Genomic DNA, 19,240 nt, shown 5'->3' with positions numbered 1-19,240 from the left:
TGCAGCCTGACACTTTCAGTCTGAGCCATTGTCTTTTGATGATGAGACTATGTCAGAGAGTTGTTTCCATAGGAAGATACTGAATGAAAGAAAAAAGAAAAAGACAAAAGGATGACTGTTCCTAGATATGGTGGAGGAGAAGGTTTATTATAGATATGTAAAGAAGCAGAGCCAGAGGCAGGGACATCTGGGAGAGACCAGAGTGCACATGACCCTGAGCCAGGACATGTGCGGAGAAGGGAAGAGAAAGGAGTGGGGAACCAGGTGCAACAGTCAGGATGCCCAAAAGAACAAAGAGAGGTGGTAACCAGATTGGTTGGATTATACAGAGAAGGGAAGCCAGACCCCTTCTACTAAAGAGGTTTAAGGTAGAGGTGGGGTATACTAGCCAGGAAATCTTCCTAACAGGTAGAGGCTAAGAGATTACAGAAAGAACCTGTTGGCCAGGTCTGCTTTGATATGTTAAATATGCATACCAGCCATTTGTCTGGAGGTTTGAAACCTAATACTACAAGTCAACATATACTCTGTCAATTTTAAACACTATCAACAGGTGCATAGCCAAAAAGCTTTTGATAGGGAAATATTTTCATTTGATGAATTTTATACAAACAGGAAAAATCCATCCTTCTAGACTTTTACACATTCCTAGCTAGTTGTCTTGGTGCTCTGTGGACTGGATGCCCCATTTCTGTTTACATTCACATGTTAGGAAGAAGGAAACAGACATGGTGAGAAATGTATTGGCTGTCTAGAGCTCACATCATCACTTAATGTTAGAGTCAGACCCTGACCCAAGCATGCCCCCACATCTTATGACATGATGTCGTCTGGTAATTACTGAGAGAGTACAGATGAAAATGCCAAAAATCTGTCTGTTAGTCACTGTATTAAGAATTTCAGACTGTGGCCACTTTGGAGAAGTCTTACAGAACACCTGGGAGTGTTCTTCTGAGGTTGTCTTCCTTATAAAGCTGTGATTAGAGGCAACCTTTGGTACAAGTGGCAGTCTGTGGCACAAAAGAAGTATGGGAAAAGTTCTGTTTTCACCCTCAAAGAACATGTTGTTTTCCACGTTATTCACTCTCACTGGGTGACTTGTAAAATAAATTCTAAACTTTGCACGTGTTTACTCATTTGATTCACTTTCTTAATATCTATATTATATTTTTCTGCTTATGTTATTATTTCGGCAAGTATTCTTAGAAAATATATGTGCCCTGCATATACATTGTGTTCAGTGTCCTTCAGCCTGAGACAGCTACTGTAGACCTTTAATGCCCAGTCACCATAGGAAAATGAAAATTGATGCATAAGGTGGTTAATGGGTGTTGGTGGTGTATGAAATTTGTACCAGAAAATAGCCTTGGAAGTCTAGAAGATGGAATGACCAAGTCTAGAAGAAAGCAGAAATGGAATAGAGAAAAACCTCCATGTGGCATGAGCTTTCCCGAGAGCTTCTTCAGTTCCTGGGTGGTACCTGAGTTCTATCCACTTCATTACATCATACAAAGTCCAACTTTCATTTTCAGTCGCATGGGAACAAGTTGTAGACAGAGACAGCAAAGTCTCCTCTACACATGGTCTTGTTTGACTCTTTGCTGTGTCCATTTGAGTCAGTCTGGACAGAAATCAAGTAGGGTTGCTTCCTGAGAAGTGATCATCCTTCATTCAGCTGGGCCTTGGATAACTTAGAAAGCCAGCTGCCTGTGCTAAAGGAGACTGCTCAAGAAGCACAGCTTCTCTCGTGTTGAAATGACCTAAAACAGACTCAGATTTGGAAAGCACACGTGCAGGTTTCATGGAGAAATTGCTGATACTCAGACTTGGGTTGAGCTGAAGTCAAAACAATAACCTAATGATGTCTTTCTGTGTTCATTCTAGTCTGCATCAGCCAACAGAGAAAGTACCTACCTGTGCACATTGTTGACCAGAATTAAAAAGTGCCATAACCAGTGAAAAGCCACACCCACTCAAGTTTCTCCTTCTTTTATAGATAATTTTCCAAATGTTTCTATTAAACTGTATCACATTAGTTTGGGTTGAAATTCGTAATTTAGTCTGAGATCAGTAAAATTCCCATTTAACATGGTGTTATCTATATGGTATTTTTCTTTTAAGAATAAATTTATGTTGGTGATGAATGCATCTGCATTGATTATAGCATTACTGTTCAAATATGCTGACAAATATGATTAGGCTGGTTTACAAGAACTTCAAAGGAGGAAATATGCCATTGTTTCAAAATAGTGCCATCAACCAGCTCACACACACAAGGCCTAATGTGCACTCTTCCTTATATATGTCAATTTTGGGCTCCCTTAAAACACTTCGAGGAACTCTCCCCCTTATGAGAACAAAGTAGTAAGAAGTAATTTTTTTCAAGCCGGATGTGACAGAACACACATCAGCATTCAGAAATGAGGCTTTTGCAGTAGGTAATGGTGTAATCGGTTTTGCCAGCAGCAGAATGTACAATCCTATTAGAGATGGGGAAAGAAAGTGCCACCTTAATTTACCTCCAGGCATTAGAGCAATAACTTGAGGTGCCTGGGGCTTCCTGTGTAAAGATACTTTAATCATATGGTAAAAAACATTTTTAGTCTACTTCCTGCATTCTATGTGGGACAGATCTCCTAAGTTAATAAACGAAATCCATCCGGCTTCTAGCCTGACAATCATGACATGCTATTTTTAATTTTTGTCAACATTGAATCTGTGGAAGACATTTAACAGGTTAAAGTGGGAGCATCCCATGCCCTTTATGTCCCTTGTGATCGTTGCACAAAAATTAGCTGATGGCTGCTCTGTGAGATGAATAGGTCACAAGGAAGAAGTAAAATGGAGGGAAGCCAGACTTTTATCCTCATACCTTCAGATGGAAGCTGCTTTTTTTTTGTCTGGTACCTCAGGGATCAAATTCATTATAGTAACCATCAAACTAGAAAGTCTTCAGCTGAAGGTATTCCTTATGTCTGCTCCCTGGCTGTGTGGGGGATGTGATCTTTAATTAGTTCAGGTTGTAAAATATTGAAGGGAATTTCCCAGCACCCTTTGCTTTGTCTCCAGGTCAGCTAATGCAATTGTTTTTAATTGTGGCTGAGCTATTGTCTTTGACGAGATTTCCTAGAGTGCCCTTTACCAATTAATGGTAATATGCTACTGGGAAATCATGAAGCCTGTGGAAAGCTGTAAATAGAAAAGCTCTAATAGGTTGCCTGTTAATAGTGATGCAGAGTCAGGGCCCTAATGCCATTAAATGGCAGTATTCATGTGTAAAACCTAGCAACATTCAGGAATCCAACAGTCAGCTGTGCACGGACTGTTTGTGTGCATATGAGCACATGCACGCACAGACCCGCTCCCTGTCTCTCCCTCTCCCTCTGACTTTTCACTTATAGATTTCCATTTTCTGTTAGCTGTATGACGCACTGGGTTTAAGGAAGTGACATGAGCTGCTGCCTTTGAACCTGTACTTCACACACGCTGTGTCTCCCTTCTGCTTCTCGATTTGTCATCACTTCTCCCAGTGAATTTGACATGTGCAAATTAATAATCATTCAGTCCAAATGAGTAGGGTGACCTCTAGGTCCACATGATAACCTCAGAAGAAAAGGAGACATCACTCATGGGCTCAGAAAGCTTTCAGTTTAATATGAGAACAAGTACCTCCTTATTATGTCTGTCATATGTACACACACACACACACACACACACACACACACACGTGTGTATGTGCATATGTGTATAGAATTCTACCTATTTCTCATAGGCCGAGGACTTACAATTATTTAGTGTAACCACGTTCAGTCTATATCAGCATGGGGTAGACTGCAGAGAATGGTTACTTTTGTGAGAGACTTAATTATAAGTTGGAATGGCCCCGAGCTTAGAAACAGAGACCGAAAGCAAGTCAAGAACATATTGCCAAATAGCAGAACGACTCCCAGAGCATAAATGCAGGGTAGAGAGACAGCCTGTCAGTTTGTTTGACAAACACTGTGATGTTTCTATGGCTGGGGACAAAGCTGAGGGAGGAGGTAGCTGTTCCTTGGATGTGATGGACAGATACAGGCCTCCATTTCTTCAGTTCAGTCGTGATGATAGGATTTAATTGGTAATATTTGATTCTTGGGTTTGGGGAAATTGCATGGTTGCAATATATATATTGCCTTACAAAAACAATAATAATTTTATGATAATCATGTAAACATCATTGATGACTAATAGATAAAGTGTTGATTACAGACAGGAAACTGTGCTAACCACTAAGCCCAGTATACAGTCTTTCTTACCATTGTTGTGAGAGATAGGTTAAATGGGTCAGTTCTCAAATCTGTAGCTGTTAAAAAGTGACATTCTCACCTTATAGACAAAGAAACTGATCTTCAGAGATGCCACTCCTTCTGCAGAGGACACCACTAACAAAGGGCAAAGAAGAAGTGTAGGCCTTCAGCATCATGCTCACTGTGCCTTTCCTAGAGCTTGCCTGCACCGCCTCTTCCTCTCTCACACAAGGATCTTATCCAGCACAGTTCACTGTTATTGCTGCAGGCATTCTGAGTTTCCATTTTATCATATTTAATTTTAAAAATCGAAAGTCAAGTTGGGAAGATGGCTTAGTGATAAAAGTGCTTGCCTTGTAAATACAAAGGCCTGAGTTCATGTACACACACACACACACACACACACACATACACCCTCACACACCTACACACACCTACACACACACACACACACACACACACACACACACACACGGATAAAACTGTCACCATGTAGGGAATCCACAGCCTATGAACTAATTATGACTAAAATTCATGAGCCCTGGTTGATTTGTTCCTGTGAAAATAAAGTGTTCCCTGTCCATCTACTGGGTTCAGTTCTCATAGACATAGAAGGACTTGCTTCTGTCTCCTTTGAGATGGTACCCTGCTGTGGCAAAGGTTACAGTGAAGGAGAGGGACAGTACATGAATCACATTATCCAAATGAATTACCGCTGTCATCTGAACGCAGAGATCTGCTGTTCCAAATGGGAGTCCTAAGTGACTTGTGCTTCTCCATTGGGGGTTGTAAATTATTACGTAATGGAAGCTAAATCATTGTAGTTTTTCATTTTAGAACAGTTGTGACTGTCAGGTCCCGACCACTTTCCAAAGACAAGTTGGGCCATAGGAAGCAGTGTGCAAGCCAGCCGGCTGCAGATTCTCCGAGCAGCCAGGCTTCCTGGGAGGTCCGTGCACAGCCAAGGCAGAGGAAGGGGTATAGACATGTTTCCTGGACTGTTGTTATTTATTGTTCGATCATGGTTTTGTGGATGGTTCGCAGCTGTCACTTTGCCTGCCTGACTGTCTCACCAGCCTTTGAAGCCTCTCTGGTGTGTGCTCGCCACTTCCAAGTGATAGCCGACAGAAAATAAGGCATTTCTGAGGCCTTTGGTTGTGAACAACTGTAAGTTAGGGTTTTAATATTGTATCTCTTCAGGAAAGCACACAAACGGGCAATTAAGCCTAGTCATTAAAATAAAGTATTTTTATAGCTGATTTAAAAATCCGGTATTGGCCATGTCTTTGATGCAGTTAATTGTTATTAATAAATATATTTCACATTGCCTTCCTTGCTCACCATCCTTGCTGTAAAAAGTGTTAATCTATACATACCAAGAAAACTCTGACTGTTTACATCTTAAGCTCTGTTCTACACGTACTTTATGCTTATGGTAACTAGTGAAATTTCAATGCATGCTATCAAACCTGTAAAAGAATTAAGTACTGACAAAAATATATTCATATAGTGTTATGTCAAAATGCTTTTTAAAATCTGTACATGCATCTCTTTTTTAAATAAAGTTGTACAGAGAAAAAAAGTATTCAGAGTAGGTTTCATGGTCCTCCTGACAAGGTTTTCTACTCTTTACCTGCTGGTGTGGTCCCTGGCAAACTGCTGTGTGCAGGGCAGTGGTTCAGGAATTGTTCTTTTCACTGTGTATGCTTTGTGTCAGACACAGGAAGATAGAAAATGGGTTGGACACTGTTCTCCTTAAGGGATTGATGGATGGATAGACAGAAAGAAAACTGCAGAATTTTGTACTAAATGTCACAAAACTGCAAATATAGATACAGTGGAAACAAAGAGGATCTGTGTACTGGGGTATCTGTTTTGTCAGAGTGTTTGTGAACTGGGGAGAGAGGCTGTGCACATGTGAATGTGTTAGGGAAGTCTTCTCCACGTGAGTTGTAACATGGAACACAGGGAAGCAAATTCAGAAAGTTTTATTGTCCCTGGAATGCCTAGGAGGATGGACTGTTCAGGGTGGCAATCTCCATAGGCTGCCCACTTGCTGCCTTGTTTCAAGAGACCCAGAAGCTGCTAAGCTGCTCAGGCCATATCCAAGCCAGATGTTTCTAGGTGCAGCTGGACTACTTGGACACAGCTGGACAGAATCCCACCACCCGGTGCTTCCTCTGTGAGGGCCCTTGAGTCATCTTGTCATGACTTGGGCGTCTGTATGCTTTTCTAATCATGCCTTTGGCCATGCCACAGAGGCACAATGGAGGGCCACAGGCCAAGCAAACATGGTGCTTTGCTTCTTCTACGTGCTACTGGACTCTATAGGGTGTCTCTGTAGTAGACACAACTTGAAGGCCTGCATCTGTTGTGTCGGCTGCGTGATGCACTGAGGGAGCAAGTGAGATTTTTATATCTGGGCCTCTGCTATTTAATTAAACCTTGCTTTTTAGCAGATCTTTCTGTTTCTGCTCTCCTGGGCTAACTGAGTGTACTATACAGCCTATTGCCGCATGTTGGACACTGTTAATGGATATGACAAAGGATGGTAATTCTCTGCTAGTTTCTTCCTGTGTGTCAGGAGCCACAGGGCCTCTGGAGATAAAACCAGCACACACTAATTTATGGTCTGGATACTAGATACAACATTTGTCATGCACACTGTACCTGTGGAGTTTATACTGAATAACACAGGAAAGGTCTGATTGGCCCTGGGCCATAGCAACAGTCAGCTAATGTGGGACAGCTATTATTAAGGCGATGAATAAACCTGTCCTTGGAAAGGCAGAAGAGTCCTTCCATGGCTGCTGAGAATACACACAGTTTACAACAGGTGACTGGTCTGAACCCATCCCAAATAGCCTCCTGTGTTATGCACTAAGGAGACTCATTCTCAGAGCATGGTGGTACAGGATTGTCACTCTTGTTCTGGGGAATTGGAAACCAGAGCATTCCTTGAGTTTGCTGTTCAGGAATTGTAGTCTAATCAGGAAGATTCAGGTCTTAAAGACAGACCATTCAAAAAAACAAGATAAAAGGTACATGAAGTTAAAACATATACATTTATTTCCACATATAATTATTCACATACATAGCCTCTCTCTCATACACACACACACACACACACACACACATACACACACACACACACACACACATGTGCGCACACAGGCACACACACATATCACAGATACATAATACATTCTTTCTCTTCCTCTCCCTCTCTCTCTCTGTCTCTCTCTGTCTCTCTCTCTCTGTCTCTGTCTCTGTCTCTCTCTCTCTCTCTCTCTCTCTCTCACACACACACACACACACAAACACACATACACACATGCATATGCGCTCATGGGCGCGGGCACGCACACAATTTCTCATGTGAGCTATGCTCAGAGCCATCTTCTGAAACTCTGGGATTACCTATTTGTCCTCTCTCTTCCAGTCGTTCGGAATTTCCTGGATTTCATCTGTGTTTATTTCTGAACAGCGTGAGTACTAGTAAGAAGGTGTGTGTAGCAACAGCTGTAAGGACCCTAGGTCCTTATTTCTAGATACAGTTTATCATTTCTCTGGGACTCTAGCTAAAGAGTACTCAATATTTAAGTTGGAGCTACACATGTGGAGTGGAGGTCCCCAACTCCAAGGTCTTGTTGTCCTTCTCCTGTGAGTAAGTTCCCCCTGTCAGATGTCTTACAATCCACAAACACATTGACTGTCCCTAAGATCAAAACCATTTAGCTGTATTTGCCAGGAATCCCTACAAATAGAATAGCAACTCAAAACCAGGGCAGTTTGCATATGATCTTGTAGTTTGACACTGTCATTTTTAAAAATCATAAACTATCAGTTTCTGCTTTTGTATGCATTATTTGCTTAGCACCATAGTTAGTTCCTGAATAAATGTCTTTATAAAGGGAGAAAAACAAACAGATTTTGCAAGTACAGATTTGCTCAAAAAATGCCATTATCTTGCCTGGTCACTTAAATAGCTTGTGATCCTGAAGTAATTTAAAAAGTTAGGATGGTGACAAAGTAGTACTAAAATAGCCTTTTTTTCTTTCCTGCTTTTCCCCTTCCTGTTCAAAGTCAGCATCTAGGTACTTAACAAATGCACAAGCTGCCATGTCAGAGTTCTGTTGTAGGGACCATAGAACTCCTTTGTTCTTTGTCATAGTATACTCTAGCTCCGTATCTATCTGGGTCTCCTCTGTGCCTCTGGCACTGTCTATAGCCCAAGTGGGCACATTTCATCTCAATTAGAAGCAGAAGAACAATGCGGGGGGCGGGGGATGTCAGAGGTTACAGCCGTTTAATGGGATGGAATTCAAATGAAAATTGGAAAACAATCCAAAGCATCTATAGACAAAGAAAACTGGAGAAACTCAATTAGGAAAACCATAGACTTTCCTCCTCTGGAGACTCGGCTTTTTTATGCTGCTGTAGTGACTGATCTGGTTATAAATAAATAGAGAAGCAAAAGGTTTACTGTTTCCATTGTAAAGAAACGTAAGTTGATTATCACTGTCTTATTTCAAAGCCTTTGTATGTGTGCACTCCCTACGATCTGATCAATCAACACTGATCAGACAAGTATGGCACTGTCTGTGATTCACCATCATTTCTCACAAAGAAAAGCAATTTGGTGAGATTCAACACGAATACATGAAGAAAAACAGAAGTTGTGGGAATAGTTTCCCATGGTAGGCTTCAGGAAGCCTGTCATGATAGACGTGGACAGGCTTTTTATGTCCCAGTTGTGAACTAGGGCAGCAGCAGCACAATCAGACCTGATCCATCTTCCTTTGTAACCCACTTCACTTTAGTCACCTAGGTGTCTGACCTGGGAAGTAAACCCAGGTATCTGATAAGTAACCTCTGCATGGTGTCTGCAGATATTTGCCAAGACCTCAGCTACCCCAGTAAACATCAAAGCTCTGTGCGAGTCAGAAGGCATTCTCTTGAGGAAGGAACACCGGGATGTCTGCTTTTGTTAGTTTATTGGGGAGTCATGTGAGACTGTTACACGTTCTGGGATTCTAAGTAAGAAATTCAGATCTATGAGTATATACCTTTGCTTGCAGCTTTCTTATCTGATAAGAGAGACAAAGAAAATTCTCCTGAAATGAGTAATGGTGGCCGCTTTGTGATCTGGGGGTCAGGAGTCTACCCCAGAGCAGCTACTGAATTCATTTCAGTCCAGGGAATCCTTTAAGAGAAAGAGCTTTTCTAAGCAGAATGGAATCCCCAGGCTGCATGCTAGCCTACCCAAACACCTTTGTGCTGAGTTAGAGAGTTGCAGACTTGTAGAAAATCAGTGTAGAAATTGGATGAAGGTACAGCTAATACAGAGAGCACATCACAGCGAGGCATTCTCAGCCCCAAAAGCCAAAGGTTATGATCATACACTTCATTTAAAAACTCCATAATTCTCAACCCTGCAGATGTTGTGCTGTGGACATACTTTGATTTTATTAAAATTATACCCCCTGTAACCTGTAACACGACCATCAGCATCATCTTTGACAATCATGCTGTCTCTTTTACCACAACTGGTACATTCTTCACTGAGTTCAGTTATTAAACTGAGAAAGGAATGATTCACAGGCAGATATGATGTGCTACTGCTCTTACAAAGGACACAGGTTCAGCCCCCAGCACCCACAGCAGGGACTTCACAACCACCTGTAGCTCCAGTCCCAGGGGCTTCTGAAACCCTCTGGACGCCACTGGCAATGCACAACACATACACCTAAATAAAAAGTCATTATATTTCTAAGATAAAAAGAGCAATTTCAAGTTTCCAACTTTTTACTTTGGGGGACAAGTTATAGTATATTTTAATCTTTGTATTTTCCTTAATCAATATTACTCACAATATAAAGATCAAGATTTCCGGTAGCATCCCTAGAGCATCTACTCCTGATATATGCTTTCTGGAAGACAGTAGGCCAAAGCAATGCACATAACTTGGCAAGCTGCTTTTCCGTCTTCACCAATACTTATGTGTGAATGCTAGGTATGGGAATGTGTGCTTATAATTCCAGAACTTGAGTTAACCAGGTAGATTTGCGTGGAACTTGTTGGCCAGCCAAACTGGAAACTCTCGGGCCCATGAGAGATTCTGTGTCAAAACAAAACAAAGCAGTGAATTGTTCCAGAGCAAACTTGGAGAACACAGCACACATACACAAATACACCTCACAAATTGCACCCAAGAAATTATTTTAAGAATTGAGAAATACGTAGATAGAAAACATTTTCAGTATGAGTTTTGTTATTGAAAATATATACAAAGAGTGGCACCTCAATTTAATCTTGTTTTACACATATGTTGATCTTGATCTCTGGCACGGTGACAAATTCTTGGTGGTAACTGTGAAGCTGAGGCTTCAACATCAACCACTGTGTCTCTTTTAAATACCCCACCTCTCCTGACAGGCAGTGACCCTCAGATATTCCAACCTGTGTCAACATAATGCTCTCTCCCTTCCCAGTGGCAGCAAGTCATATACACATTTACAAGGACTTCAGGTCAAATTGTATGTATGCCAAACCAGTAAGACTTCCATAGAGGATGGAAGGAATGGAGGGTTAGGCTTTCTGTGAAACTGGTCCTTGAGGCTTTTATAGTCAATATCTGTAGCTTGAGGACTTAATGAGACCTAGGAGCATCCTGACTAATTGTGAAATGTCCTAAGTTGGGCTCTGGTTTCCCATAAAGTCCCATCGTAGCTCTCGACTCTGTCCCCAGGAAATTTCTGTAGCTTGGCTACTAGGGTGATGGTAGTGGTGTGACATAAGAAAGCATAATTTCATCTTTTTTGATGTCTCTGTTTGTTACTTGTTTTTCTATTTAGCTCTTGTTTCAGCTACGAAATAAGAAAGCCAGGAGAAAGCTGCTTAGGCAAATTTTTGCACTGAATTTAAAATGATTGTCCATGAGCTTTCTCCAAGTGGTTATGGGTTTATTTAGGGCCCTCAGTTAAGTCCTTCTGTGTTGATATGGCTTCTTCCCTCACTGCTGCTGAATAGCTGTGACATTTGATGCTTTAGAAAAACAGTATGGTGCAGGCTTATACGCTTGCAGTCAAAACATTTTCCATTCTAACTGATAAGAAAGCAGTTGAAGTATATATTTCATTTCTGTAATGAGTAGATAAAATAATTCGCCTGGAAATAGTGTTTGTTTTGTATGAAATCAATTCAGCATCACTGCAAATAGAGAGATTAGCTTGCAAAATTGGACTTACTTTGATTCTTGACCCACTGTCTTTTCAGCCCTTCATCATTTTGTCTCTTGTGTAGATATGTTATGGTGTGTGTGTGTGTGTGTGTGTGTGTGTGCACGAGCGCACATGTGCACACAACCTACCATCTTCAACTACCCTCATTCCTTTACATATTCTATGTGCTTATGTATGGACTATGTGTACATGCATACAAGTATATATGGATCTTACACATCTCTCTAAGTAATTCAAAGCGACTATAATTATGTTTTACCAATAAAAAACTATTCATTTGAGTGTTAGGAAAAATCATTCCCTTATGTAAAGAGTGACATCTCAATTTAATCTTATATTATGCATATGTTAATCTTCTCCAATGTGCCAAGAATATTTGTGCTGGGTGACTCACTCCACTGCCTTCATTTACTTGAGCCATAATGTACTCCGTGCTTCTTTTCATAGGAGTCATCACTGCTGCTGACATTCTTGATCGAGAGACAACAGCGTCATACTGGTTGACAGTGTATGCCACAGACCGGGGCGTGGTCCCTCTCTATTCCACCATTGAGGTCTACATAGAAGTAGAAGATGTGAACGACAATGCTCCACTAACCTCAGAGCCCATCTATTATCCCGTTGTCATGGAAAATTCTCCAAAGGATGTGTCTGTCATTCAGATACAAGCTGAGGATCCTGACTCTGGTTCCAATGAAAAACTGACTTATAGGATTACAAGTGGAAACCCACAGAACTTTTTTGCCATCAATATCAAGACAGGTAAGGGCATGCTTGGCTGCTTTGAAATTGGCTGTCCATATTGAATGGGTTGTCTGGCCCTGCTGTGCTGGCTTATCTATTTTATTGTCTAGAAATCAGAATCTTCTTTTCTGGGTATAGGTTTTGACAAGATGGATGTTTTCCCTGTCTACTTGGAGTGTTTTAATCTCACCTATCACTGAGATGAACTGACCTAGTGAGAATCGGAGGCATCACAGAAGGTCTCAGATTTGCCCCCATTCATTGAAAAGTATGATCCTGGACCACTGCAATGGTCAGCTGCTTTCTCTCTTTTTTGACGGCAGGATGGCTAGCCTATGCTGGGTACTTTATGTGAGCCGGCATGGTAAGGTCTCAACCCTGTCTTGCTTAGCCTCACTCCCAGCTTGTTATAAAAGAACCTCTTAAAGGAATAACCTTATGATTTTCTAGAGCAAGCACTAGATAAGCTAAGATTAGCTCATAGGTTTTTATCTCTATCAGTGAGGAGTTAGTGTTCCAAAGAACTCCACATGTCTGCGTCTGAATCTTTAAAAAGAAAATAGACAAAATTTAATTTTCTGACCTTTCGCTTAAGAAGTTTCTAAAGGTTATAATATGAATTGAATTTGTTCAGTACATATCAGAAGTGCATATAGTTCAGGAAAATGTGGAGTTTGGCTGATCATGGGCTAACCAGGAGGCACACTGGAATACAGCTTTGTGGACTTTGTGGCGTTGACCTTGGCATGCTACTTCTTTCCTGTGATGTGCAACATTTAGACCTGAACAGAGACATTAAGCCATTGGGGATAATGTGATGCATGAGGCTTTAATCAATTGAAATGTAGAGTAATGTAATTCCTGATGCTCTGGGTTGAGGTTAGTCAGCTTTGCGTTTAGTTGATGCTTGTTGGTATATACAGACTTTTCTCAGGAACACTGATGGGACTGGGAATTATTCATCTTTACTTGTCAAAGTAGAAATGTGCAGTGGACAACAGGCAATGTAATAAAACGCACATAACAAAACTTGAAGGGGTTTTCTGTAAGCCTAGTTCTGAGTCAGTCAATGAATTGTTAAGCATACTTCAGTGCTCTTAAAAGTATCCAATCAGCAATTGACATCTGTTTCATTATAAATGAAAGGTGGTGATCAGCTGGCAGTCTCTGGTCAGAGGCATACTTGTGCTAGAAGGAGAGGACTCAGACAAAGGAGCCTGGCCCAGAATCTGAGACACACTAAGCATAGAAGGTACCCACGTACCTGAGAATTGAGCCCTTGTTCTGTGCCAAAACCCCCTGGTCTACTTCTGTGCTCTAACACAGTATTATAAAAAGTTGAGAGAATGGAGGTATTAAAATATTTTTTATATTTAACAGAGGGAAAAAAGAAGAAATGAGGAGGAAGGAAAACAAAGGGACTGTCAATAAATAAATAAATATGCCTCACACTCACATTCTACTGTTTCTTTTTAATCTTGCTGCCATTTCAGTCAACAGAGGAACATCTGATGCCTTGGTTTGAGGGAAAAATACTCTATGAAGGAACAAGGCCAGCTACTGAAGGTCAGAACATTAGGCTGCCCTGGCCATCCATACAGACTAATGGCTCCAGGCCAGTGAGAGACTTTGTCTTAGAAATAAGATAGGCACTCTTACTGAAGGATAACATGCATATGGCCATGTGTGTGTGTGTGTGTGTGTGTGTGTGTGTGTGTGTGTGCTCGTGTACACACACACACACACATTCTTGTAAAAAGATTAACTGTCATGGTTAAGAATATTTACCGGGTCTGAGGAGCTTACAATGTACTGTGTGCATTGTGCCTACTGTCTTCTGTGCACATGAATTTTCAGAAAGACCTACATTATCATAATGTGGCTTATATTGCATAAAAAGAGCCTTAATTATATTCATATTTTCTCTGTCTTTGCCAGACATTTTTTTAAATGAGCCCAGAATGACATTTTCATCAAAGTTGTCTAATCATCTCAAATAAAGGAGCAATATGTTTTGGTTTTCAGACACAACATAAAACAATATATCTTGTTTACTTAGTTGTTAAGGTCATTGTGCCCATTATTTCTTATCACAAAGTCTAATAAATAAGACCATAAACGTAACGTACATTTCGAGTTTACAAGGGACCAGAAGTAATAGAAAGTGACAGAAGAGGTGACACTGTGGTCCAGGGACAGTATGAGCATGGATCTGATGTACAGGAGCTTCAGTGAATATAGCGTAGGCAAGAGTGATGGGCAGGCATGGATCAGCCTGAGGATAAAATGCTTGCTGCAGACTTCATAATTGTGAAACTCCATGCAGCCCCACAGAGAACACCCAGTAAGTCAGTCCTGGTATTACCAGGTTTGTGTCTTTGGGAAGTTACTGATTCTCTTTGAATTCAGTTTTTATGAGTGCCATTGTTAGCTTTGTCAACTTGATACAGGTAAAGCAATCACCTGAAGAAAAGAGTCAGAGTAAGAAAGCATTGCCACCTTCAAGTTGTCCCTTAGCCACGTTTGTGGGGGACTGTCTTAATTAAATTAATCGATGTGGAAATACTTAGGCACCATTTCCTAGCAGGAGATTCTGAACTGAGTAGGGGGGAAGAAACTGAGCTGAACAAAAGCAAGTAGAAAAGCATATATGTGTACTCATTCCACCCTGTCCTGTAAATGCAGTGTGAGCAAAGGTCTCATGCTCCTCCCACTGAGCTGAAGCTGTGAGGTAAAGAAACTTGTTCTTCTCTAAGTTCCCTTTTGTAATAGTGTTTCATTGCAGCAACCGAAATGAAGCTAGAACAGTGAGTAATGTTTGCTTTAAGGAATTTAGGGGTTGTCATGAAGACTTACCACATTAGCCTAGCACAGCCAAATCACAGGAGAAATGATGGTGCCCTGTCTGCTTTATGCTAACGGCATGACATGCTTTAATGTCCTTAAGCCTGGGTTTCTTATCTGGAAAGTGAATACAACTTTGCTTACAGCACAGTTATTACTCACGAACAATGAAAATCACAGTGCATGCGGAGGACGCTAGTAAACTGCATAACTCTTTAAGAAATGTGTTTGACTATGACTACATCATTTTGTGTGGAGGTGTGTAAGTGTCTATGTGTATATGTGTTGTATGGGTCATGGTTTATATTGGTACATGGACATTTGGAGACGAGAGACCAAACACAAGTTTTCTTTTTCACAGATTTGGTTTGATTTGGTTTTGGAGACGGTCCTCAACAGCAGGAAGCTTGCCAGTGAATAGTCTGGCTTCCCAGTGAGCTGCAGACACTCATCTCTCTCCACCATACCAGGCTAGTCCTACAAGCCTGTGCTATCAACACTTTTCTTTCTGTGAGAGCTAAGGATTGAACCTATGTTCTCTCAGGACTGTAGAATAAGCTTTTTGCTGACTAAACTCTTTGTCCAGGTCATACTTTTCTTTCATCTCTGTAGCACAGGGGATAAAGCTCACTGAAGCTTGTGGGCACTTAATTCAGGGTATTGCTGTTGTTGTCCAGAGTACCTGGTTGGCTCCTCAAAAGGAGCTTTAATCTTTGGCATTTCCTTTATTCTAAGAAAGTCAGTAGTGTGGAATAGTGGCAAAAAATAACAACACTGATGTGAAGTTTTTCAACAATAAAGCCAGGGCTATCGCTAACTGGTACATTTAGCAAAGATTTGTGCCTTAGATTTTTGTTTTTATCCAAAAATGTTATAGATTCTAGTAAATTAACCCTTTTGTCTCTGTGGTAGAGATAAAATGTATACTTTTGCTTTGTTCTGGAAATGTATTACACAATAACTGGGTACCACTGCCTTCCAAATAGAGAGGGTTTCTCTGTTGAGTTATAAGGCTTATTTGAGTTACGCTTTGCCAAACCTAGGGTCACAAAGAATAAATGGGTTGTGGACTTTCTTCAATTACTTTTTGCCGGTTAGGTAGAGAAATAAAAGCTGTCAAGATAGAAGGTCCTCTTTAGACCATATCCTGTATGAGCTCCAGACAGAGCAGGAGCCATTACTCACATTCAGCTCCTTGTTGGTGCAGCACAAGGATGATGAACAAGAGGCCGTGACATGTTCAGATTCAGGCTGAGAAACTATGCACCCTTCCAGAGAGATGCAAGCCGGCCACACAGTGCTCATCTTTGCAAAACTAGGAAGGAATGGGGGAAACTTTCTTTGCGGCTCAGAACATTTGACTTATTTCTGTCTGTCATGTGCATTCGACTTAGCAAGCAGAGGCTCAGCAGGCTAACATTAGGTAGAGCTCTCGATATGCATTCTATGTTATTGTAGCTGTCAGTCTGTGTTCCTCACTAGACAGAGGATCATGTAAGCTGCACACTGGCTGCATCGGGGTGACACTGCCTCACAAGGAAGGACTCGTGAAGGGACTTTACGCAGTGTCTGCTGAGTAGCACTGGGGTTTTCCATTCAGTCTTATGAAGTGCATTTTGGAACTACTGATGACCTGGACCTCATATTGCTGGATAGGAACATATGAGAAGATGGTTTATGAATGAGGAAAATTGTCTCTTGAGAAGATAGATCATCAGACCTCATACAAGACAACTGTGTAAGAAAACTTGCATAAAGCATGAATTGATGAATTCTGTAGACTATCAGCTATGACTGGGAAAGCATCAGGGCAAGCAGGTGGTAAGGGTGTCCAGAAAAATTGACTGGTCTGCAGAGACAGAGACCTGACCACTACCCAGTGCATAGAAACTTGTTCAGTTGACCTCCAAAACTAACTCAGAGATATGCCAGCTTTTCAAAGAGGTATGCTACTATTACAGAAGGAATTGTAAAACATTCACAAGTGTAGTAGGAGATCATAACCTGCAGATATGTGCGCCAACTTTTTGTTTTCTTTGGTTGGTATTGTTTGGGGGGTTCGATGATATTTAGTGTTCAGAGAGTCTTGACATTTCCTGATAAATCCTACTTTGAGAAACCCATCTCATAAAAGATTGCTTAGAGGGAAAATCATGGAAGAGAAAAGGTTTATTTTTTTTTTTTTCTTCCCTCTGCTACACACAAGGTCGGGGTAGCATCCACTGTATTGATAGTGTGTGTGTCTATGAAAAAGGTCTTTCCTTAGCCCAGAGCTTCCCATGGTTATTTCTTGGAGCTTGTAATGGCCTTTCCATTGTTGCTGTCACTTTTGATCTCTGATCCTGGGTCTGCTCACTGGTCTATTAACTCACCAACACTGAATGGTATTATAGGCTTAAAACCTTGGGATGAGTCTGAGCAAAGTATACTTATCTGTAAGTAGACTAGCGAAACACACACACACACACACACACACACACACACACATACACACACACACACACACACACACACACACACACACACACCCTACATCCATTGGAGAAGCAAGAATTTTCAAAAGTGTGTCTTCTATCAGAATGAATACCTGATAGTTCTACCTGGCTGTTGTTGGTTCTTTGGGATGTAGACATGTCTTATCAAATTATTGGATGGCCTGAGTTTCTTTAATCAGCTCTAAATAATGGCCTCTTGCCTTTGAGTATGTAGTGTAAGAGATAACAGGTAACACTCCACATTAATAAGAGAGTTAACTGAGAAACTCAAGCCATGCATCAACCTGGTAATCACCAGGTGAGCTTATTAGCTATGGAGTCCTGTGGAGAAGCCTGGTAATTTGTGTTTCTGACAAATTCCCAGCAGAGGCTGAAGCTCCCCTGAGGAGCTTGATGTGATTCTATAGATTTTGTTGACCTAAGGAGCTAGCAAAACCCCTGCAAAAGAGGCAGCCAGCTTTGTAAATTACCCCCAACTCTCTCACTTTACAGTGCTGTGGTTTTGAGAATCCACTGTGAATTCAAAGTTCTTTCTCCACCCATTCCCATTAATCCTCATACCCTTGTTCTTTCCTGTTTCATGAGGTGACTGAAAATGAAATTCATGTTCCTTCATTTGTCAGTGTGAGTAGACATCACAGGGTCCTATACAAAAGCAGGTGCTACATAACATTGGTGCATAATGTTTTATTTATAATTTTATTTTTATTTGAAAACAGATACTTTTTATACAATATATGTGATCATGGTTTCCCTTCCAGCAACACATCCTAAATACTTCCCAAATCCCCACCTTCTCAAATCCACACCTTTTCCTCTAATTGTTTCTAAAACATAGAAGTGGTCAGAGGTAGCTTAGACCTAAATTGATAACCAAGCAATCACTATCCAGTTTTAGTAAACCACTTGAATACATACTTGTCAAATAAATACTACCTCACAAGATAGGAGTGTTAAAAAGGAATTTGCCCTCAGAAGTAAGTTAAACCCTAAGTTTATGCACAGCTCCATTTAGGGGTAATCTGCTTAAAACAGCATCTCTTCTAGGAAATCAGAAGGAAAACGGCTGTAGAATTACAGAGATTCCAAGAGGAAAGTAAAGGAGGGGACGTGCAGACAACAGTACTATTCCTCATTAATTCATGTGCTCCCTTCATAGTAGAATGGTAAGCTCTTCCAAACCAGTGGAGATGCCCCAAGTGATGCTTTGATATGCATAAGGCCCATGTGCAATGTAGATAATGTGGCAAAGAGCATGGATAGAACTGTGAATCACCTTTGCACCTTCGTTCAGCCAGGAAAGGAGGTCTTATCCTCTAGAACATTACATTGCATTCATTTAATCGAACAAGCTGAGGAGAACAAATGGAGTTCCCGCAGATGTACCATTGAGGTTATTTAAATTCAGTGATGACCTCTTCATCTATGTCAGTGTTTTATGTAAACAGAGACGACAGGAAGGTCGCTGGCCATCAGTGTCCTTATGTCCAGGGGAAACGGAACTGGGATCAGTTGAAGAGCCCATGGGATATGGAAGGACGGTCAGAGTGGCATGCCCAAGGAACAGCATGCTCCCGCCTGCCACGGGCACTGGCTATACCTTGTAGGGTCCCGCTCTATCAGGGTG

At 41.1% G+C, this 19,240-nt stretch overlaps 1 protein-coding gene across 3 annotated transcripts in view; it reads left to right on the top strand.

Annotated features, from left to right (window-relative positions):
- The window catches only part of FAT3 (FAT atypical cadherin 3), a gene marked incomplete at both ends in the record, with an annotated part of 431,212 nt that overhangs the window by 103,605 nt on the left and 308,367 nt on the right, over positions 1 to 19,240 (top strand). For all 3 annotated transcript variants that reach the window (XM_080930379.1, XM_080930378.1, XM_080930377.1), the window contains one exon: positions 11,978 to 12,292. In XM_080930379.1, the coding sequence (XP_080786505.1) occupies positions 11,978 to 12,292 (315 nt within the window). The remainder of the gene's footprint in view (positions 1 to 11,977; positions 12,293 to 19,240) is intronic.

Source organism: Micromys minutus (assembly GCF_963924665.1).
Source record: "Micromys minutus genome assembly, chromosome: 16".
NCBI lineage: Eukaryota > Metazoa > Chordata > Mammalia > Rodentia > Muridae > Micromys > Micromys minutus.
Note: the sequence above shows the minus strand (reverse complement) of the source record. Positions and strands in the feature narration are given on the sequence as shown.